The sequence below is a fragment of the Microtus oregoni genome, unplaced genomic scaffold, assembly GCF_018167655.1.
Source record: "Microtus oregoni isolate MIOR12 unplaced genomic scaffold, Mior012 000081F_ref0000091, whole genome shotgun sequence".
NCBI classification, from domain to species: Eukaryota; Metazoa; Chordata; class Mammalia; order Rodentia; family Cricetidae; genus Microtus; species Microtus oregoni.
Genome location: NW_024544541.1, coordinates 5,508,353 through 5,532,107, shown reverse-complemented (window position 1 = coordinate 5,532,107; position 23,755 = coordinate 5,508,353). Strand labels below are relative to the sequence as shown.

The following is a 23,755-nucleotide window of genomic DNA, read 5'->3' as shown; positions in this document are numbered from 1 at the left end:
TTGGTGGGTTAGAAAGAGGAAGAAGATAGATCTGAACTGAGGTATGCATCCTCACTGTGATGTCTTCGAAGGTGCTAGCAGATACGGCACCATGCTCTTGAACTTCCCAGCCCCCAGAGCCATGGGGAGAATAAACACCTATTCTTTATAAATTACATGGTTTGGGGTATTTTGTTACAGCGACGAAAATAAATAGACTCAAATGGTGTGAGAGAGATGACAGGGTCCTCTAACTGCCTCAGGACTAAGTGCACCAGGGCATCTGCTCTTAATTCACGTAATCCTTTTCACGAGTTACAGATCTGACTCACTGGCTGTGGGCCTCCTCCCTGGATGGAGCGGTTCTGGAAATGCCATGACCAGATGCAGTTACGAAAGAAGGGTCATGCATCAGAAGTACAGGAGGGAGGGGTGTTGGAAAGCGCCGGGTGTCATTAAAGAGCAGATGTTCATCCACGCCTAGGATGTTGTTCTGATGAGCAACCCTTCCTTTAACACTTGATTTTCCCTCTGTTGAGACATCCCAGCCAGAAGCGTGGTTCATAAATATTTGATCAGAACTCCACTGCTGCTACCAACAGGGTGGGAGGCCTCTGGAGAAATGCTGCTAAGTTCTGGAGCCTTCTCTTTGCAGCTAGCCCTATTCCAGTTGCTGACGGATAGCTTTAGATGAGCTACCTAGCATATAAATCCTTAAAAAACAAAATAACAAAACAAAACAAACTATCTTGAGGTAGACTGATTCCAAAATTTCTGAGAAACCACCACACTGATTTCCAACATGGCTGTCCAATTTTGCACTCCCACCAGTAATGGAGGCCTTCATGGGAATGACCTAGCCCCTCTACATATATGCGACAGCTGTGTAGCTTGGTCTACTTGTGGGATTCCTAACAATGGGAGCAGGGGCTGTCCCTAACACTGGCTTTGGGGAACCTATTTCTCATACTGGGTTGCTTTGTCCTGCCTTAACACAGGGAGGTGCTTAAGTCTTCCTGCAGCTTGATATGCTGTGTTTTGTTGATACCCATAGGAGGTCTGCCCCTTTCTAACAGAAGCAGAGGGGAGATGGGGGGAAGGAACGGGAGGAGAGGAGGAAGGAGAAACAGTGGCCGGGAGATAAAATGTATAAACATATTTACTTAAAAAAATCATATAAATTTAATTTTAAGCCGGGTGGTGGTAGTGCACACCTTTAATCCCAGCACTCGGGAGGCAGAGGCAGGCGGATCTCTGGGAGTTCAAGGCCAGCCTGGTCTACAAGAGCTAGTTCCGGGACAGGCACCAAAGCTACAGAGAAACCCTATCTCGAAAAACCAAAATAAATAAAAAAATAAATTTAATTTTAAAAGCTCAGGAAAATCCTTAAAACTCCATAGTGCATAGAGCAGGGCGATGGTGGCGCACGCCTTTAATCCCAGCACTCGGGAGGCAGAGGCAGGCGGATCTCTGTGAGTTCGAGACCAGCCTGGTCTACAGAGCTAGTTCCAGGACAGGCTCCAAAGCTACAGAGACACCCTGTCTCGAAAAAAACAAAACAAAACAAAACAAAAAAAAACTCAGTGCATACAAATGGTAGGTCTCCTCCTGTGGTCGTTTGCTGTTATGGCTGAGGGCAGGGATTATGCCCACGGAGTAGAGAGATGCTCTTTTCCAGAAGTAATCCCTACCTAAAAGCTAAGCATTCCATGGAACAGACATTGTCTTCAGCGGCGCGGCCACTGGTAAGGTACCTCACACTCCCATAAGCAAACCTCCACCCACGCTCCTTTTTCTTTCTCTCTCTCCCTCTCTTTCCGGCCCCGCTCCCTCTCTCACTCCCCCTTCACACTTGCTTGCGTGCACGCGCACGCGCGCGCGCGCACACACACACACACAAACAAAAAAAGATATGAAATCAGAAAGGGAATAGTTTTAACAGTTTGGAAGAGAATGGAGACTAGAAGGACGTAAGAGGGACCAGGAGAATAAGGCCAGAACACACTACTCCATGTATGAAAAAGTCATAATGAAACCCAGCATCATGTACACGTAATACAAGCTAACAGAATACTAATAAAATACTAATAGAAAACATTAAAATAGCAACAACAACAGAATTCTTTATCCCCTGGATTGAATTCAGTTTTCAAACTCATCAGTTGTTAAAAAGTTCCTAGGACCCATTCATCAAAATCATTTTCCATACAGTGTCTCTAACTTAAAACAAGCCTTGCTTTCAAAACAAAAGCACTGAATGAAGCTGGCTTCAGTCCTTTCATAGAAAGCTCAGTTCACTGAAAGAGTAACTCGATAAAAAAATTCCTCCTTGTTCTTTCTTTCCCTTGGCCCACACAGCCAAGTACTGAAGTCTCCCTGAATAGACAAAGGGTGTTTTATGAATGACCGTCAAGATTACGATGCGTGCCTTTTGTCTCTCTGGCCCAGCATTCTTGTTGGCTCCCTGGGAAAGTTATCTTTACAAGATTCTCAATTATTTTGGCAGAAGGCTTTCCCTGGTGGAGAGTGTCGGCCAGCTGCCGAGTTTCTAGCCAGCAGCTGACATCTCCTTTTCTCTTTGCTGGTGACCTTCAAGCCATGGATGGATGTCTTTGCTCTCTCGTGTCCTCCTAGGATACACACACCAGCACACACACATGCAGGGTCGCACATCTATGCTTGCGTACAAATGCTTATGTAAGTAGAGAGTGAAGAACCCACAATCACAACAATGCTCACAGCCTGGCGTGCCAGCAAAGTTCTGGAAACATCTGTATCCCTTCCCGGTCACCTGAGTACAGTTCCCTGACACACTCCGCTGCAGCTAACATGAGAATGGGAATCAACAGAACTTCTCCACATGAGAAAAAACTCATCCCTTGCCATTTTCACTGTTATTCTTTAAGAAGCTAGGTCAGGGGCTGGCTTAACATCCCTGACTGCTTTCAGAGGACTTGGGTTCAATTCCCGACACCCACATGTGACAGCTCACAACCGCCCGTGTAACTTCAGTTCCAAAGGATTGTGATGCCCTTTTCTGGCCTCTGTGGGCACTGCATGCTCTTAATCACAAACACCCACACATTAAATAAACAAGCCTTAAAGATTATTTTGAAAAAGCTAGGACAAAGTTTGAACTCTTTAAGAGGAGATAACTGAACTAAACATGATTTTTACGCTGAGGCTTTTAAGTTTGGAAGCCAAGAACTTTTAACTGTGCCCAGACTATTGCACAGTTCGCAGACTGCTATGAGCTACTACATGGGTTCTGGAAGCCAAACCCAGGTTCTCTGCAAGAACAGCTTAACCACTGAACAACCTCACCAGACCTTATGAATGGCTTTATCTTAATATCTAATTCTAATACTACAAAGTCAAACTTCAAGTTTATGGGCTGCCAAGATGAGTCAGCCGGTAAAGGTGCTTGCTGCCAAGTCTGACAACTGGAGTTCTGTCCCTGGAGCCCACATGGTGGAAGAAGAGAGCCTACCCTTTCAAGGTGTCCTCTGGCCTCGCTATGCCTGCTATGACCGATGAGGCCCCCGTAACAAACAAAAATAAATAAATAAATGTAAAAGGATTTTTAATGAATTATTTAAGGAGCTGGAGAGATAGCTCAGCAGTTAAGAGTTTGCTGCTCGTGCAGAGGATCCAGGTTCACCTCCCAGCACCTGTATCGGGTAGCTCACAACCACCTGCAATTTAAAATTCCTGGGGATCCCACATCCACTTCTGTCCTGAGGGCATCTGCATACACACGACATTCATTTACACACATACGCATTAATAAAAATCCTAAGAGATACATCTTAACGAAATGATTCAAATAAGGACACATTTGTGGGGGCAGCATTTCTTCAGCCTTCTGTTCGCTTGGGGACAGGATCTCACTATGTAGCTCAGGCTGGCCTTAAACTCCTAGAAATCCTCCTGCCTCAGTCTTCGAAGTGCTGGATTACAGGTTATCACCATACCTGGCTCTGATAGAATTTGATGATATGTCACATTGGATATTGTAATAGGTACAATGTTGCAGCCACAAATCTTTAATAAAAATCTTTTGACTGTGTGTTCAGTCTTTTGATTTTACTAGTATATATTTAATATGTGGTGGCGAGTGGTCCCATCTAGCTGCTAGCCGTCAGGAATGCCTTTGTCAGTCACATTTTCCTCTTATGGTATTCCATCTCTTTTGAGTTTTCTCACATCCTTCATGCCTTATGAAGCTATTCTTTAGGGGTTTGGGGAGAAGACTCAGTTGGTAAATTGCTTGCTATGAAAGTATGGGGGGACCCAGCACCCATATAAAAACTAAAAATGGAGGTTGCGCAGGTGACTCAGAAGTTAAGAGTGCTGGCTGCTCTTGACGAGAACCCAGGTTCAGTTCTCAGCACCTACATGACCGCTTACAACTGCCTGTAATTCCAGTTCTAGCGGGATCTGGTGCCCACTTCTGGCCTCCATGGGTATTGCACTCACATGCACATACACATCACATAATCGCACACACATCCACATAAAATAAATACATCTTTTAAAAGCTGGATGAGCCGGGCAATGGTGGCACACACCTTTAATCCCAGCACTCAGGAGGCAGAGGCAGATGGATCTCTGTGAGTTCGAGACCAGCCTGGTCTACAAGAGCTAGTTCCAGGACAGGCTCCAAAGCTACAGAGAAACCTTGTCTCTAAAAACCAAAAAATAAAAAATAACAATAAAAAATAAAAGCTGATATGGTAATACACATCTGTACGTAACACCAGTGCTGGTGGAAGGCAGAGACAGGAGGATCTCTGGAGCTTACCAGCCAGCCAGTCTAAAAGAACCCGAATGCTCGGTGCTCAGTGAGAGACCCTGTCTCAAAAACAGATGGCAAAGTGCAGCATTATACAGAAATTGCCCAACCATCTTTCCACAAGCAACTTATCAGATCCAAGTGATCTGGTAAAAGCTAAACGAAAAGGCAAGGCTTTTTGGCGTATTATTGCCTTGTGAATAAAGTAGCTGTCCTTTTTTTGCTGTAGCTGACTTCCTTTTCTGTTACATATTTGGGAATTAATTCCCACAGCTCAGAACTGTTTCGTGAAAACAGTTTCCCACTGCCAGGCCTTGTTCCTCTCTCCTAGGTAAGTGCAGAGATGTCTTCCTGCAATTATCTTCATCAGCACGCATTTGGGTCCAAGCATAGAGCATCCCGCTTACGGTACTCACAGATCTCCAAGGACACAGAATTACTTCCTGCCAAGTTGCTGCTCTGGTTTTACCCCACGACCTGAACGGCTGATAAAGCATATTTAGAAACCTGGGTCCCTTCTTTGTTTCCACCGCCTAGAGCAGTAAGTCTAAGTCCAGACCTAGGGAAGTACAGTGTCTGGTGTATGTGTTCTCTGATCCAGAGCCATCAGCTTCCCTAGGTTGCCTAGTTACCTTGCAGCCTCTCTGCCCACTGGAAGAAAAGAAGTTGTGCGCTGATTTAAACAATCCATGCCCTATTCATAACGTTACTGAAAATAAATTCCTTAGCTCTTTACTAACCACCTAAAAATGAAGTGTAGCATACCAACCTTCCTCTCTAGAATTCCCTGGTGATTTAATTCCTTTCTTAACTTTCTCCATTAAGGAGTTCACTGACGTGTACTAGTCACTCATGCGTGTGTGTGTGTGTGTGTGTGTGTGTGTGTGTGTGTGAAAACTTTTATCTGATTTTCTTTGGGGCAAAAGAATTCCAGCCTGGAACCTTCTAGGGCTGGGGAATTGCTAGTTTTAAGGGTCTATATGACTGGGAACATTGGTAACAGGTAGAACTAAGGACAAGGAGGAGCAATGTAGAGTAAGGAACAGTATAGGACAAGGAGAACAAGTAACGGATGGAACAATGAGAAATGATGGATTGAAGAGAAAAGAATAAAGAAACGTAGAAAGACAATTCCCGTTGTGAGTAAATTTCTTTGCCCTCAGATCTTTAGCCCCCTTTGGCTATCCATGGTGCCTTTAACTGAATCCTGGAAGGGAGTAGTAAAGGTGTAAAACTTTTTAAGGTTTCTGTAAAGAAGATACCCAATATCAGCACTATGTGTGTACAAATATAGAGGTACACACACACACAATACACTCTTTATATTAGCTACTATAGCCTGCTTTTCTGCTAGTTGGAATTTGCATCTCTTTTGCAAAAGGCAAACCCAGCCAGTAATCAAACATCTTATTTCCTTTCTCTGACACCATACTCACCAAGCCTTCCTTGGGTTCTGCAAATATTCATGCCTACTTCCCCTGTCTCAGTTTAGTTTGTATACTTAATAGTTTGACTGTCTGTGTTTACTCAATGGGGTCCATCAAACAGGAATATGCAGGCATGCCTTACCTAACAAGACTCCATCTGTGCACAACAACCTTTGCTTGTGAGCTTATAATGGTGCTCAAAATGGGGCACCATAGCTGTCCATGTATCACGGTGCCACACATTACTCTGCATCTGATGCAGGTGGATTAGAGAGAAGACGTTATTTATCCTAAAAGTGTGTCTGTCTTAGAAAGACAGTCCTTTGTTCTCTGCTCAAGTGAAGGCAGCATCACCATGAAGACAGGAGCCCATGGGACTAGGAGTGTAGCTCATCTGTAGAGTGAGCGCTTGTCTAGCATGTCTGGGCTCACACCCTAGTATCACATGAAGTAAACCAACAACGCTTGCATGCATGCATCCAACAAAAACAAAAAGAAATTTTTGGGGGGTGTGGTGACTGATTCCTATAATCTCACAAGTGCTTAGGAGGTTGAGGCAGGAAACTTGTGAGTTCAGGATCAGCCTGAGCCACAATGTGAAATCCTGTCTTGAAGCAAACAACGAAAATAGCTGTGTAAGGGCTCTTTCCGGGGTACCTGCTGGACTGACAGCTATGTCAAGATGAAGCTGAATCTCTCCATCCCAGCCACGGCTGTCAGAGACTCCTTGAAGCGGAAGATGAATACACACTTCATACTATCTATGATAAATAAGTGCATGGCCACAGAAGTAGCTGCCGATGCTTTGGGTGGGGAGTGGAGGGCTATGTGGTCTAAATCTGTGGGAACAACAAGCCAGGTTTTCCCACAAAGCTAAGTGTCTTGGCCTACAGCAGAGTGTGCCTGCTGTTGAGCAAGGGGCATTCAGGAGGCAAAGGCAGAAGGATCCTGATTTTGAGTCGTCTGGGCTTCACAGGAAGAGCCTGTCCTAAACAAGACAAATCAAACCAAAACAACCTCCCCTGCAAAACCCCAAAACAATAAAACTAAAAGTTCATTCTCAACTGGAAACCATTCTGTTTAGTGAAATAAATCAATTTCAGAAAGACACACAGCATGTTTGCTCTCATAGGCTAAACCTAAATGTAAATTCTGTGTGTGTTTGTGTCTATGTGTGTGTGTGTTTATGCATGTGCTTACACGTGTGTGTTTATGCGTGTGTTTACATTATGCGTGTGTTTACATGTGTGTTTGCAGGTCACAAAACTAGGAAGATAATCGTAAGGGGAAGAGGAGACCCTAGGAGAGGTGGAAAATAAAGACAGCAAAGAAACACACATACTAGGAAAGCAAAAGAGGAAGTAACTGGGGGAAGAAAAGGAACCAGCTGGAAGGGGTGGGAGGGACAGTAGAGAGGAGAATGAGAACAAAGCAGATGTCATTTACGCTGGCAGATGCCACGGTGACGCCCATGGCTTCCTCTGCTGACCTGAAATTTTTCATAAGGAAAAACAAGGGCCCTGGCCTAGTGAGATGGCTCAGTGGATGAAGAAACTTTGTAGCCAAGCCACGACCTGAGTCTAATCCCTAGGACCATATAGTGAAGACGAGAACTGGCTCCCAAAAGTCGTTCTATGACTTCCACACATACACTGTGGCATGGGTGCCCCTCCCCCAGTAAATAAATCCATGGTTTAAAAAGGAAGTCTAAACTGGGTGGCGATGGTGCACACCTTCAATCACCAGTACTTGGGAAGCAGAGGCAGGCAGATGTCTGAGTTCCAGGCCAGCCTGTTCTTACAGAATGAGTTCCAGGACAGCCAGGGCTACACAGAGAAACCCTGTCTGGGAAAACAAACAAACAAACAAAATAAAATAAAAAATTAAGTCCAGACCTGAAGAGATGTCTCAGTCAGCAAAGTGTTTGCTGCACGGGACCCACGTGAAAAGCCATGTGGAAGGGTGCCTACAATCCAGCACTGGTCTAGCCAATCAGTGAGCTTCAATAAGAGACCCTATCTCAAAAAAACAGGGTAGAGGGGCTTGAGAGGTGGCTCAGTGGTTAAGCGAGCATGCGAGGACCTGAGTTCGATTCTCAGCATCCAGGTTAGACAACTCACAAACACCTGCAACTCCAGCTCCGGGGGCTCTCACTCTGGACACCTTCACTCACATACAGCATCATTTTTAAAAAGTGGAGAATGACCCAGAAAGACAACAGCCATGCATGTTTGGCCTCTACCTGTGTGTACAGCACACGCATGCACTTACACTTACACACGTCTCACACAGAGAATCCATTTGGAAGAACAAATTCTCTTCTGTTCCTTTACCCCCATGAAGGCTTTCGCATCTCATTTCCCTATCATGTCTTAAGAGGTGACCACAAGTCTCAAACATACCTCACACCATAGATGGTCTCAACCCTGCTGACCTCTCACTGGGGTTCCCAGGAGCTCCTGCCTCTTCCCCCAGCTACCCCAAGTGGGTTTCTGCAGCCAGGGCGAGAGCCTAGAACTCTCTGCTTACCACGGCCCTGATGTTCTCGGTGCACCGTGGGCTGGTCCTGCTCCTGACCTTCTGAGGAAGTCATTCTTTGGATATGGATGCAGCAGCAAATATTTATAGGGCTCCTCTGATATGAAGAGCCATTCTCCAAAAGGCATGTTCCTCAACACAACACCAGGTAGTTTGCTGGACGTAGCCAGGATCCTCCCTGGTGTGGCCAAGGATTTTTTTTTTTTTGTCTCTTCACTCTTTCCATACAGCTTGGCAAACTATTCATCTGATCGAGAGATTGGCACTGGAAAACCTCCTCCTCTCTGCCTTGGGTATCTATATGCGTGTCATGTTCACGTGCATGGGAATGCGTGCATGTGTACGCGCGCGCGTGTGTGCAGATCAGAGATCAACCTCAGCGTCACTCTTCAGGATATACTCACCCTACTTTTTGGGACAGGGTCCCCCAGTGGGTGGAAACTTGTCAATTCCACTAAGCTGGCTAGCCAGGAAGCCCCAGAGATCTGCCTGTTTCTTTAGCCCCAACTCTGGGATTCTAAACACTCATAACCTGGCAGTTTTTATTTTTCCCACAAATTCTGCGGCTCAAATTTGGGTTCTCATTTTTGCACATCAAACTATCTACCAACTGAGCTATCTTTCCAGCCCTCTCTGTGCCTTTTTGAGACAAGGTCTCACTGTGTTGTAACACAGGCTGGTCTTGAATTCACGATCCTCCTGTCACTCCTGAGACTGGGATTAGAGGCGTGCGTGCCAGCATACCTGGGCTGAACAACTCTACTAATCTAGACAACTCTTGGGAGGCTTGGCCCCTGTCACCCTGGGCACCCACAGAAATGCCTTCACTTACTTCCCTCTGGGAGAGCATCGTGCCACCTAACACATTACCAGCCTCTGGAGTCATGGCAGGTCCTTGGCAGGTGTTTGCTGAGTGACCGATGGGTAAGTATATGGACAGTCAAGGAACTGGTTTCTTTTGAGATATTCCTTGGATGTGTGCACCGCCTTCACTGCAGAGTTGGTGAGGGCCTTTCCCTACTGTAGGGCAGCAGGGATGAGGACAGAACAATTCACCTGTGAGGCTGAACTCTGCGGCCCTGCCTGTCACTCTCTGTCACAGCTTTTGTCAAACCTGCAGACCAAGCCTGGTTGATGAGATGGGACCTGACTGTCAGCCTGCATGAAGCTGATGACAGACAGGATGAGCCCCTCTTCCACGCACTGAACAGAAGGATGTCAGAACTGAGATGTGCTCCTAGATCCTCTGAGAAAATCCTACACACTACCATCAGGAGCCTGTTCCCTTGACCTCATAGTGGGTATGGGTTGTGCATGGCTCCAAAGGTTTCTTGTGCTTCGGGGTGGCTGGCCCCAGTGGGTCACCTCCTAAAAATTGGAAACGGCTTCTGAACGTTCCTGTAGCTGAACAAGGGCAATGAGAGAAGCGCTGGGGTGGGGCTCAGTGGTTGAGTGTGGGGCACAGGGCGGCCCTGGGATCAATCTCCAGAGTCACAGAGAGGGACAATGAAAGACGAGGAGAAAGGAAAAGAAAAACCAGCATAGCTGTGGTGAGGGTGGGAGGACAGGGATAGGAGGGGAGGGGAGGGGGAAGAGTGGATGGGAACGATACACCCCTGTAGTAATCTCAGCACTAGAGGGACCGAAGCATGAATATGAGGTATGTCTGGGCTACAGGAAGACTCTAATGAAGAGGAGGAGGAAAACGGAAAGAAAATAGAGAAGAGGCCAATGGCCATTAAGGACTCTCATTTTCATTCTGAGAGCAAGAAGTCACTGGGCAGGTGGAAGGGGGAGGGCCTAACTCTGGGCCACCCAAGCAGACCCGGTCCTCTACCCTCAGAAAGGGAACAGGGGACAGGACTGTCCAGGAGAAGCAATTCTGATGATGGCTCCTTCTGACTGAGTTTACAGAGAATGAACAGAAGCTGCTGCCCTGAGCTTCCCCACGGCCTTTCCACACACACACACCCCTGCCACAAGGAGCATCCCTGCTTTTCGGGAGGATGGTGAAGGAGAGAGTGAACCACTGACTAGGAGAACAAGTGGTTATGGCGGACAGGATGTCAGCGTCCAGCAGAGTGCAAAGCCACCTGTAACCAGTGTGTCTCCGGATCATTCTCGCCTGGCTCCCTCTTGCAGGCCTGTATTCTGTGGGTGTGAGTGTGTCTGTGTGTGTCCATCCTCAGCTGTGCAGACACGTGTGAGCACTATGGGCAAGTGTACAAGCAGGTATGTGCACACACACAGAGGTCAGAGGTCAACCTCGGGTGTACTTCCTAGAAACTACTCACCTTGTTTTCTGAGGACACGGGGCTTGCGGAGTAGGCCCAGTTGGCTGGCAGGTGAGCTCCAGGGAATCCTCCTGTCTCAGTCTCTCCAGCGCTAAGATTCAAAGCACTAAGAACTGAACTTAGGTCCTCATGCTTGCAAGGCTAACACACTTTACCAGCTCAGCCATTTCCTCAGCCCTGAGCCTCTGCCTTTTATTTTAAGGAAAAGGCTGGGGTACACAGCTAACCGTGGATCACAGGAGCTTGAGGCTGGGCTGCCAAGGCCCATTGCTGTCCATTCAAGGCTTCACCACACCCACTGCCCCAGGAGAAAGTCCCTCTCTCCACAGGAAAGCTGGGAGGCAGTGTCTCCATGGCAGTCCAGGTCTTGGCTACACTGGGCCCATTCACTATTTCCTCCCTTCCTGGTTCTAGAACCTTCTTTTAAGCAACCTGCCATTCTGCTGAGTTTGTTGCCCAGTCAGTCTCATAGCCTGAGGACACAGAATGACTAGGTGAGCGGTGGTTACATTTTGGGGGGGGGGGGCTCCAGGAAGTGAATCAGTATACTGCTCACCCCTAAACTCCTCAGCAGCAAACCAGAGACAGCTGACTCCAGCTTTCAGTTTGATTACTCAACTCGGGGAGACCACTTCGCTCTCCTGACTAAGAGCAGGCGGTTTTCCTGTAAAAGGGGAAATGAACTCTCAGTTTTGTGGGCAGGAATCATACCTCCTAAGAGGTTTTCTGGAACCCAGCGGGAGCTGGATGCACGCACGAAGGGCCACCTTCTAGGGAAGATAGTTGAGCGGTGACCTCATCGGATGTTTTAAGGGTGCTGCCCAGAGCACACATCACAGTGGGGTGAGGGCACTTGCCATCTGCCAGGAACTGAGCGAGACTCTGAGCTCTGATTACTCAGGGCTCTCAGCTGAGCGGCTGGGATTTCGAAAGAGTGGAAGAAGAGCCCCTTCAGATCGGACCTGCGGGGTAGACATTCCAGCTGTGAGCACAGGGAGACAATGTGCAGAATGTGGCTGCCCTTGGCCTTGGTCCTCAGCTTCATTTGGAAGCTGTATCTCGGGAGATTTTTATTTTGCATTAGAATAATCTTGGTTTTGTTTTCATAGCCCCGGGGAATCAAACCCAGGGCCTTGTGTGTGTGTGCTAGGCAACCGTCTATGACCGAATTGCACCTCATCTCAACCCGTGGTAGACTAAAAATTAAGCTGCTTTGGCCAGTAGGGTGTCTTCTGAATTTCCCTTCATCCTGGCCCATGGGAAGTTCATGCATCCAGCCCCATCTCCAGGTTCACTGTTCAGACCCTCTTAGAACACAGGCTCCCACACGCCCACGAGATGTATCTTGATGGATCTCTTCCATCCCCTCATAGTCTTAACACTGAAGAGCAAACACCTGCCACTCTTCACCAACTCGTCCCTCGCCTCTCACCTCCCCTACCTGATTTTCACAGATCCTGTGACTGGATGTGGAGTCAGCCAGGAGATATACCTGTGTTTGTTTATAGAGAGGCGTGACCCAGGAGGGAACAGGCACCCTGTGGGCTGGGGGTCCAGACTGAACAAGAAGGGCCAAGGAGGAAGCAAGCTCTCTCCCTGGGCTCCCTGACTATCCATGAGCTTCCTCACACCCCGTCCCCACATCTTCCCTCACATGATGGACCCCACGCCCTCACACGATGAGCCAAACCAAAGCCTTCCTCCCCTACGTTGCTTTCCGTCAGGTATCTGCTCGTAGTGATAAAAAGCTAATCACTGCACCTGCCTTCTTTTGAAATAGATTTGTTTCGATTTTGTGTACATGAGTGGTTGCCTACATGTATGCATATGGACTACCACACACAGATGGTGCTGTTGGAGGTCAGAAGAGGACATCAGATCCCCCAGAATTAGTATAGGTGGTTGTGAGCCTCCGTGGGGTTTCTGAGAAGTGAATCCGGTCCTCTGTAAAAGCAGGAAGTACACTTAACTGCTGAGCCATCTCTCCCACTCCACAGTGTCCTCATTGCCTTGACTACCGATAGGTTTGGGTAACACCACTCCCTTGCTCTTCATTGACAGATGGTGACTACAATCTGAACAGATGCTTTTACACGGGGCCTCTCAGGCCAGGCAAGGAGCCTACCACTGAGCTGTATACACCCCAGCCCCAGTGTTCTTTTACAGATTCTGCTAAGAGGCAAGATTGGTCCACAAACACTTAACATACAGTGATGAAACCTAGGCTCCTAGGGGCTCACAGACACTGACACAATCAAAGAGTCTGCCTGAGATTGACCTAGACCCTCCGCATGTATGTTACAGTTGTATAGCTTGGTCTTCTTGTGGGGCTCCTAACAGTGAGAGCAGGGTCTGTCTCCGACACTTGCCGGCTTTTAGGACCTTTATCATCCTACTGGGTTGCGTCCAGCGCTCAACTTGATATGCCATGTTTGGCTGATAGCCATGGGAGGACTTCCCTCCTCTGAATAGAAACAGAGGAGGAGTGGATGGGGGAGGGGCACAGAGGAGATGGGGAGAGAGGAAGGAGGGAAAACAGTGGTCGGGTTGTAAAATAAACAAAATATATATTTAAATAAATAAAATATAGTGAGGAGAAGAGACAAAGCAATCCCGATGAAGGACCGAGTGGAAGAACTCGTGCGTTCTGATTTCAAACACATGAAGCAGATCTGCAGAAAGCAAGGCTGATTATAACTGGACATGGTGTCCCTGTAGGCCCAGCAAGAGCATCTCAAGCCCAGGGATTCAAGGCCAGCGCATGCAGCACAGAGGGAGCCCTATCTCAGAAAAATAGTAAAATAGAAATAAGCTAGGGGCAGAGCTCAGAAGCAGAGCATTCGCGTAGCCTGCAGAGGCCCCGTGTTTAATTTCCAGCAACGGGGAAACGTTTTCACAAATGACCGCAGACACTGGGTAAGGGTAAGCGTGTAGACCCACAGACTAGAACGGCGAGTCCAGGCATAGGCCTTTCTTCTCACAGACAGCTGATTTTGCGTAAAAGCACCAAGACACTTCAGTGGGGTAGAGTTATCTTTTCATCCCAGAAGGTGCTGGGACAACTGAATTGCCACGCGGTAAAGAATGGAGCTGGGTCACTACATGGGGCACACGAATCTTCATTGCAAAGGCATCAACGCCCGACTGCCAGAATGAAGCCATACAAAGTCAGAGTCAACCTCCGCAGCCTCCAACACTGGTACCAACGGCAAGAACAGAAAAGGAGAGGAGACAAGCCAGACTTCACGTTCTTAACGATTGGGGCTTTAATGAACACTATCAAAAAATAATAACAAATAAGCCAGTTCATAGAATGGAAGAAATGCTTGGGAAGAATCTCTTCTCTGGCTTCAGTGAAATCTATTCAGAAATCAACAGCAAAAGGAAACAAACAAAAAAAAAAAACCACTTGAAATTTTCATATCTTGCAACTAGAAATAATCTACAAAATTCTTACTCTAAAGAACAACAAAATGTGTTACTTATTGATAAAAGCACCAAAGGTCAAAATGTGTGGGAAGGAGGCAATATTCGGGCGGGGGAGGGAGGGGAGCTACCTGGGAAATAAATTGATTTACCAAGAAACTAATATTTAATTGTTTCTTTGCTGATTTTTTAAAAACAGTTTAGTCACCAGTTCCAGTTTGGCTTCGGCCCGAGAATCCTGTTCATGGGGACAGTGTAAACAGTTTGTCTATTCATAATCACCAGACATAATCCTCTTAAAAATGACTGGAACCCTAACCCCCTCCTTCTCATATATGTATATGTATTCGATAATCAATAAACTTTAATTTCTTACTTGGAAAAAAGCAAATTAGCAAAATGCCTGAAGACTTCAACAGCCAAGAGTTTGAACAATCCCAAGATGTTCAGCTTTCATGAAAAGGTGTTCAAGTTCATTTGTCGTTAGTGAAGGAAAGACAGTTCAGAACTAGTGTGAGATACCCCCTGCTCATTAGAATAGTGTGTGTGTGTGTGTGTGTGTGTGTGTGAGTGAGAGAGAGAGAGAGAGAGAGAGCATGTGTGCAGACATTTGTTTTTAAATTTAAGAAAAAATAGGGACGAAGATCTGTCTCAGGTGGCAGAGTCCTTGCCCAGCACACACAAAACCCCAGGTTCCAACCCCAGCACCTCATAAACCAGTCATGGTGGGACACGCCTATAATCATGTATTTGTGTGATCTGTCTTCATGCTCACAAGAAGAGGCAGTCAGATCCTATTATAGATGGTTGGGAGCCACCATGTGGTTGCTGGGAATTGAACTCAGGACCTCTGGAAGAGCAGTCAAGTGCTCTTAACCTCTCTGAGTCATCTCTCCAGTTCCTGAAATTCTTTTTAAGAGTAAAATTTGGGAAGCAATATTTTGAAAACAATAAGAAAAATCAATAAAAAAAAGGCTTGGAAACAACAAAAAAGTGCTGATACAGCTATATTTATGGGGTGCAATACAATATTTCAATACTTTTCTATAGTATGTAAAGATCAGAGCGGGACTGCTGGCTTCCATCATCTCAAACATGTATCAGTTGTCAGGAACACTCAAAATCCTCTGGCTACATCAACAACACAGTTGTTCACTGTCAATCACAGCTGCCCGGCTGAGCGATAGGACACTAGACCTCATGCGTAGGAATTACACTCATGTACCTATTAACCATCCATCCTCTCTTCCCTTCTGTCTTGGTTACTTTCCTATCATTGCCACAAAACACCATAACCAAGGCAATTTCTAAAACAAAGCATTTACTTTAGGGACTCGTCATTTCAGAGGTTCAGAGTCTTAATGGCGAGGGGGCATGGCAGGGGGCAATGACAGCAGGCAGGCAGCCATGGGTGGGGCTGGCACAGTAGCTGAGAGCTTATATCTGGATCCACAAGCATGAGGCAGAGAGAGATGGAGACTGGGCCTGGCATGGGCTTCTGAAACGTCAAAGTCCACCCGCCAGTGGCACACCTCCTCCAAAGTCACACCTCCTAGTCCTTCCCAAACAGTTCCACCAACTGGGGACCAAGCTTTGGAACAGCTGAGCCTATGGGGCCATTCTCACTTAAACCAGCACATGCTCTAATCCCTGATAATATGTGCCCTGCAAACTCTTAAAGGGACAGGGACAGCATTTGGTACTTGTTCTTAATTGCTTTCAGTTGCTGGATCAACACCACAACCAAAAGCCACACTTGAGGTAATCATCCATCCCTGAGGGAAGTCAGGGCAGACCTCAAGGCTCGAACAGAGCCTGGAGGAACGCCATTTATGGGCTGGCTCTCTGGCTCATGCCAGCTAGATTTTTCTCTATAGCCCAAGATCACCTCCCCACAGTAGGAGGTGTGGTTCACCGTAGGCAGGGCCTTCCCTCATCAATTACCACAATATCCCACGGATTGGGCAATTCTGGGCACTTCTGTAACTGAGGTGTCCCCTCTTTCATCCCAGATGACTCTTAGTTGTGTCGAATTGAAAATGAAAACGACCCAGCAGAGTGCTCTTGACATCACATACATAATTAAAATCATGTGTGTGACAAACAAAATTGATTAAAACAACTTGGTGAGTATTACCGTAACAGAGGGTGTTGCTGCCGTCTAAAGTCCTTGGAGGGATCACACGGCTTGGCTTTTCTAGGTGTCTTCAGGGACACCGACGCCAAGCACTGGTGGCCACTTAGCTGAGCAGCCGGAGATGTGTGCCCAGGGCATGTGCTCTTGCTATGTTCCAGTACTTGAGTTCCAGCTCATTGCTGCTGTCTCCTGGCTTTGTGTCTGAACCTGGATGAGCTCATCTATAAGATGTTCCTGCCTTGTCGTTGTGCTGTGAGGACTGAGTGCCAACAGGGTTCGCGAGTGGCTAAGACAGTCTAGCCCAGCAAATGGTGAAAGTTCCAAAGCGGTTATAGCTATGAGCCCCTCCCATTTGGAATCTAGTGTGCGGCTTTGCAGCTTCACATTTAGTCTTCCTATGAAGTGATAGTCTCAGAAAAGGCTGCCTTCCATGAGTTGACCTTTCTATAAGATGCCAGGAACCAAAGGTTACTAGGAACGAGTCACGGGAGCGTGGGGAGAGGGCTCAGCCAGGAAAGAACTTGCCCTGCAAGCTTGGTACCTTAGAACTTGTCCGTTGCTGCAAAGAGACACGGCGGCCAGGGCAACTTTTGGAAGAAAGAGTTTAATTAGGGCTGACAGTTCAGAGGGCGAGCCCATCACCACCACAGGGAAGAACATGGCAACAGAGAGGCAGCAGCGGAGCCATAGCTGAGAGCCTGTATCTTATCCTCAAGTAGAAGGGAGGTAGAGAGAGGCAGAGTGAGAAAGAGACAGACAGGCGCGCGCGCACACACACGCATGCACGCGCAAACACACAGAGACAGAAAGACAGATTGGGGATAGTGTGGAAAGCCCACCAACTGTGGGCCAAGCAGTCAAACACATAGATAGCCTCTGGGGCCATTCTGATTCAAGACAGCACAGATGGAAACCTCATTTGGATCCCCAGAACCAAAGCTGTAATGGTGTGTGACTTCTACCCTAGCTCTGAGGAAGAAGAGACAAGGTGGCTCTCTGGGGCTTGCTGGCTCCCGAAACCTGGTGTCCTTGACAAGGTCCAGACCAGTGAGAGAGCCTGTCTCTGAGAAACCACGTAGGGAGCCCGAAAAGAGAGGTAGCTCCGCGGTTGAGAGCTCATACTACACTGCCAAAGGAACTGGGCTTGGTTCCCAGCACCCACTTCGGGCTGCTCACAATTCTCAGTAACTCCGCCTGTTGTGAGATCTGACTTCCCCCTGCCTGTGTGGGCACCTGCACTCAGGTGCGCATACCCCCACACAGACATATATGCATTCACACAATTTTTAAAAATAAAAATAAATCTTAAAATAAAATTTTTTAAAAATGATGACAAGTTAGAGATTTTTCCTCCAGCCTCCACAACTGCGCATGCGCACACACGCACAAATAAGACTTGTTCTTCTGCACTTTACGTATGTAGTTGCTACTGATGTCATGCCCCTCTCAAGTGACAAAGGTTCCGGAGATGTTTGATCTTCTGTAGAACAAAAGCACTGGATGGAATGTTTTGCCAGATTAAGGGAATAAAGATCTCTGATGCTCAAGGACCCACCCTAACTGAGGTCAGACTCCCCAAAGCTGCCAGATCGGACCTCCCCTTAGGAGCTCAAAGCAGGATAACACCACGCTCCAAAGCCTGAACACATAGCAAGGACCCGGTAAGTATCTGCCAAATAAGCAAATTCCTTGGGCAGGGCGGTTGCCTCTCTCTCCCTCTCTCCCTTTCCAGAGAACCCAAGCAAACTAATTCCTTTCTCTCTCGGGTGGGGCACTCCCCTCTGCTTTACAGCCTTGTTTGTTTGCTGTCTTTTATTCCCCTTGGTGAAAACACAATGATGGCCTCTGGGAAATACCCTGCTCCCTCAGTATTGTTCACACATTTTGCACCCCTGCTTCCCAGGCCTCCAACTGTACTCCAAACTACTGGCATTCCCCTGTACCCTGCCAATTTAACAGACGCTCTCAGAGCCCCGCTGTGGCGCAGGTTGACCTGCCCATACCTCTCCAGGCATTTCTCCAGTTTCTGACCCTCTGGACAGAAATCACAAGCTCATCTTCATCCTTTGCATATGTTTTTTGTTTTTGAAACTGCATCCATTTTGCCTTGTGTCTACAATGTTTGTCTTCTGTTTCTCCAAGGAAGTGATCAGCTGGCCAAGGTCAAAAGTCTCCCTCTGAACTTAACCAGATTCACCTCCAAATACAAACCGTTCTCTGAGACAAAGACATGAGACCAGATATAAACACAGACGTACCGGTACATGTGCGTGCGTGCGTGTGTTTGTAGTCAAGGGATAATCTCAGGTATTAGTCTCTAGGTATCTTTTTTTGAGGCAGGGTGTCTCCCTGGCCTGGAGTTTGTGGATTAGGCTAGACTGGCTGGCCAGAGAGCCTGGGTGATGTGGCTGACTCTGCATTCCTAGCACCGAGATTACAAATCCCTGCTACCGCCCAGCTTTTTAAAATGGTTCTGAGAACCAAACTAAGGCTCTCTTGTTGGCACAGCAAGCATTTTATCCGTCCAGCTGTCTCTCTAGCCTTGCTCTACTCTTTCCGTTAATGTTCAAGAGTTTCCCATCACCTGGCTGGCCAAGAATGGGCTGGGATGACGGACAGCCAGGCGCTGTGGTTAGACACGTGGGAGGAAACAGACACCTCCATTTCCTGCCCTGGATGAACTTGGCAGAATGCCAGTTGTTTCCCAACCTGGCTCTATCCTGCATTCGAGCTTGGATGAAAAGCCTGACCACTTTCCTTTCCCAGAACTTTCTAGGGGATGGAGAGATGGCTCATTTAGTAAGTATTCCCCACGCGAACATGAGGATCTGAGTTCTAACCCCCAGACTCACACAAAAAGCAGGGTCCATCTGTTACCACAACACTGGGGAGGTAGAGGCAACCAGATTCCCGAGGGCCATTGTTCAGTCTAGCAATTGGAGAACCCCAGGTTCAATGAGACAGTGTCTCTAAAATAGGGTGCGGAGTCATTGAGGAAGATTTGGCCTACACACACACACACACACACACACACACACACACACACACAGACATACACATTTCAAGACATCTATTGACAAAGTACTCAGAATTGCAGACAAAGGGAGCTTAATCTGTTGTGTACCCCGCGAGAATTCTGTGAGCAACCTCATCAGCTTTGAGAGTGTCTCAACCTCTCCAGTCATGGACCCTCCTCTAACAAAACCACATCGGTTTCTTCCCTGAGTGAGAGGTTTCAGGATAAGAAGGGTTTCCCTGAGCGCTGGGAGGTTGGGCTGGGGATCCTCTGTGGGGTTCCAGGAAAGACTGGCATTTGAGTTGGCTCCCTTCGGAGCCTCCCCCAAAATACTTCCACAAGTAGTAACCTGGAATGCCTGTTCTCAAAAGCCAGAACTATGACAAAAATTCAGATAAGCCAGTGCAATCTGGAGCACAGGTTCATTCTTGGTTGGCGAGGGCGGCGGAGCACACGTTCGGCTTTCCTGCACCCAGCAACCTGCCGCACCCTCTTGGGAGGTATTTAGCACCTGTGAGCAGGATGGATTAAGGCAATCTATTTTGATGCACCGATTACAGTGTGGGGAACACATAACTGAAAGAAGTCTAGGAAAGTTTGTATTCATGTTTAAGGGACTGAAAGTGAAGTCCACCCTTGGTGTCAAGTTCAACTGTCTCTTTTTTTTTTTAATTCTTTTTTTAGTTCAGGAGTAGTGAGGAGTTTGACTTTGCTTTTGAATCTTTGTTCTGGCAGCTTCTGAGATAATAGTGTATAATTTACAGGAGTTGTCGGGGATTAAACGAGGTAGTCTGGTGACATTCCTAGAATGTGGTGGGGGATGGGAACGCAACGAAGTGGTACCCTGCCCACTAGGCAGGGCCACCCTCACTCATGCCAAGATTTGGGTCTCTGTCTGTGCCAGCACTGAGTCAGTAAGTGGGGAACTGAGTTGGGTACTGTTGGTTACGGGGACACTCAGCCTTCTGGGGCCGAACACGGAGCTTCAAATGTGCTTTTTCTTTCTGAACTCAGTTTGGAACCATAGCCCAAGCTTCCCTCACAGAATCTTTAAGAGAAGGAGCTTTCTTCAACGTCTCTGCACCAAAAACCCTCAGCAACCCACGAGGATTCCAGCTCCCCACCTCCCCCAAACTGGCAAGAACTTCAGGGAAATCACAGGATGATTTCTTTGCCACATGATTAATCCTGTTTGGACTGGTCCCGGAAGAGCACACATGGCTTAGCAGCAAGCAGCGACTTTCAGAATCTTACAACAATTAATTGCCTAACGGACAGGCCCTCGGGTACAGGCTTTGGATGAATGTTCAGAGCGAGGGTGAGGCCTGGCAATGGAGGAAGATGCCAGATGTGAGGACAACAGTCCTCTTTAGAATCCACGAAGACTTTAGAGATGGCAAAGGGGGTTGGATTCTAATACTAAATCATGGCACATGACCACAATTGAGTTAGCACACCACAATCACCTCCAGTCTGGCTCCCCAATAATACCTCAGCTCAATGGTGTTGCTCATCCATATTCATTATTCCCAGACAAAACCCCTATAGGCTTCAATCTTGCAGCAGAACAGCCTGCATAGCACTGGCCACATGGCCACCCCTTTCTTTTCCAGGCCTCTTTCTTCAGTTGTACAGTTTCTAATATAGCACAACGAAGACTCTAGACAAGACCGAACAGCAGCTACATTTTAGGAGCACCTTGGGAACTGGCTTCCGAGAGTGGCAGCCTACCCTTGCCTAAGAGGATGCTAGCCAGCCTCTGGCTTTCCTCGGATGTGGTTGGGGCGAGTGTAACGCCATGTCATTTACACACATTGTCTCGCCAGACCAGAAATAGAACTGAAATACAGAACTGTATATATCATCCTAGCGCAAGGAGAAGTTTCAAAGATAGGCCTGCCAGGAATAGCCCGGAGTGCCATAAAGAGCAGCTTCGCCTCTTTGAAGCAGCCTGCTGTATAATTTCCCCAAGACTAGGTAGGTGTTGTCTGTGGAGAATTACAGAAGCCGAGGCTAGGCTCACCCGGCTCACACAGACCACTTCCTTCCCTCCCGGGAAGGACAGGGCTCCATCTCTAGCTCGCTGAGGAGCAGGTGATGTTTGGGATCAAAGTTAGAGCTTAGAATCCCCAGGGAAACAGACACAACTAGAAACGCAAGGCAAGAAATAAAACAGGGTAGGTTCTCTCCTGAAGCCCAGGCTGCTTTCAAACTCGCTGCGTAGCCCCCAGGATGACCTTGAAAACGCCTCTGTTTCCCCAACGCTGAGATCAACAGGTGAACATCGCTACGCTGGTTTTTGCACCTTGCTGGGGATGGAACCCAGAGCATCAGGCCTGCAAGGCAAGGACTTTGCCAACTTAGCGCATTTAAGCTCCTTTGGTCTTTTACAAACGCCACTGAGTCCTTGGCCTCAACCACACTTACTCCTCAATGCTCACGGCGATGCTCCAGGTTAGGAGGTACAGCTTTAGATGCTGGACGCCCTGGGTTCCATCCATTCCCAGCGCTGGAGTCAACAGAGGAAGGAGGCAGAGACAAGGCTGCTCGAAAGACAGCGGCCTTCGGTTCCCCTCCTCTACTCCGAGTTGTTTCGCCTCCCACCCGGGCTACCATCCATCAGGTCTGTCCCCAAGGATGGGACCCCTGGTTCCAACCTGTCCTTCCGCCTATTCCTCTCTTCCAGAGACATTAACTATTCCTCTAATACCCCGCTCTTTGGACCAGTACAGTCTCCCTTGGCATCACCCTCCCGCTCCACGACATTAGTCCTCCCCCACCCCGCGCCCCCGGGAGGCGGGAGACATTCCGCACCCCTACCACCTGTGGATCCGGACTACTTCCGCACCCACTGACTGTTCCTGGGGACTTGGCCCCAACTAAGTTGCCCCAGCTTTCTCCAGGGCACTCTCTGATCCCAGGCAACCCCCGCCTCCCTTCATCCGCCCCCCACCCCCAGCAAGTGTTGGTAGCCACTCAGGCCGGGACACTTACCTCCCTGCGCAAAGTGCCAGCACCACGCGCTCCCCAAAACCCAAAACAACATTGGCGCCGTCCACATCTTGATCTCTTTGGAGCCTCAGCAGCTAGCGGTTTTTGTGGTTGTGAAAAGACGGAAAAAAAGCTTCGCAACTACAGGCCCAGCCGGGAAGAACTCTGCAGGAGACTGGAAGGCGGTGAGCAAAAGTCCCGGAGAGTGCCCGGGCTTCCTTGGCTCGCGGCAGCAGCAGGAACAGCAAACTTGGCAGCGGGCAACTTCTCGGCGCAGACAGCATTTATGTCTTCAACCCGGGGCGGGAGCGGGTGGGCGTCAGGTGGTCCCAGCCCAGAGATCTAGGACCGCCCCCGGACTCTGTTTGGCCAGCATCACAAGATGACCTCAGGCCAGGTTTAAAGTTACAGGGCCTCTCAGCCACTGGGGCTCAGCCCAGACCAAAAAAGAAAAAAAAAAAAAAAAAAAAGCTTTTGACTGTTCCACCACCGGAGAAAGAGAGGACACAGGCAGTAAACAGTTCTGATTTATAATTTTTCATGTATTTTTCTACTGTACTTATTATTCTGTTTTAAAGGGGAAAGCACAAAACCAACGTTTTCCTTTTTACTCGGCTAAAGGGAGACTCGCACAGTAGCCGGTGTGGCCCATCCCTTGGTTTTAGAATCACACATTGGATTTTTAATTTTTTTTGTAAATACTGAATGTGAGGGTTAGGGAAAAAAAAAAACGGCAGTAGTTTGGGTGAGTCAGAGGCAGCTCGTGCTAATTAACTGAGCCCTCATCCAAGGCACATGGATGTGTGGCTTGTGGGGTGCCTGTCCCCCAAAACTGGCTTCCAGTGTGATACTTGGCTTTGTGGGTACCTGTCTAGGAGGGGTACTGGTCTGGCTGGGGCGCTTGGCCTGCTAGGGTGCTTGGCCCTAGTGACTTACACAGTTTTGAAAGGCAGAGCACGTGACCCCTCCTGATACTGGGGACATTGTGGCTTCCCCTGGAGACGTGAGCAGCTGTGTCATCTAATGGGTGGCCACTCACCTGGAACTAAGGGTTCCAGTTTATCCATTTTAATCCCAGGATTTAACCAGTAATCTTCCTTTCTTGGTTTAAACAATCTCTCCTTGGTCTCAGGGAGTGGGTATCAGCAAGAG

General features: G+C 47.9%; 1 protein-coding gene across 2 annotated transcripts in view; it reads right to left on the bottom strand.

The window, feature by feature from the left end:
* LOC121441817 (podoplanin-like) overlaps nt 1-22,924 on the bottom strand; it is a 31,868-nt gene extending 8,944 nt beyond the window's left edge. The window contains exon 1 of one of the 2 annotated variants that reach the window (XM_041643139.1): nt 22,607-22,924. In XM_041643139.1, coding sequence (XP_041499073.1) covers nt 22,607-22,673 — 67 coding nt within the window. In that variant the 5' untranslated portion in view covers nt 22,674-22,924. The remainder of the gene's footprint in view (nt 1-22,606) is intronic. The other variant, XM_041643138.1, reaches the window with a different exon arrangement.
* Nucleotides 22,925-23,755: the final 831 nt, after the last annotated feature.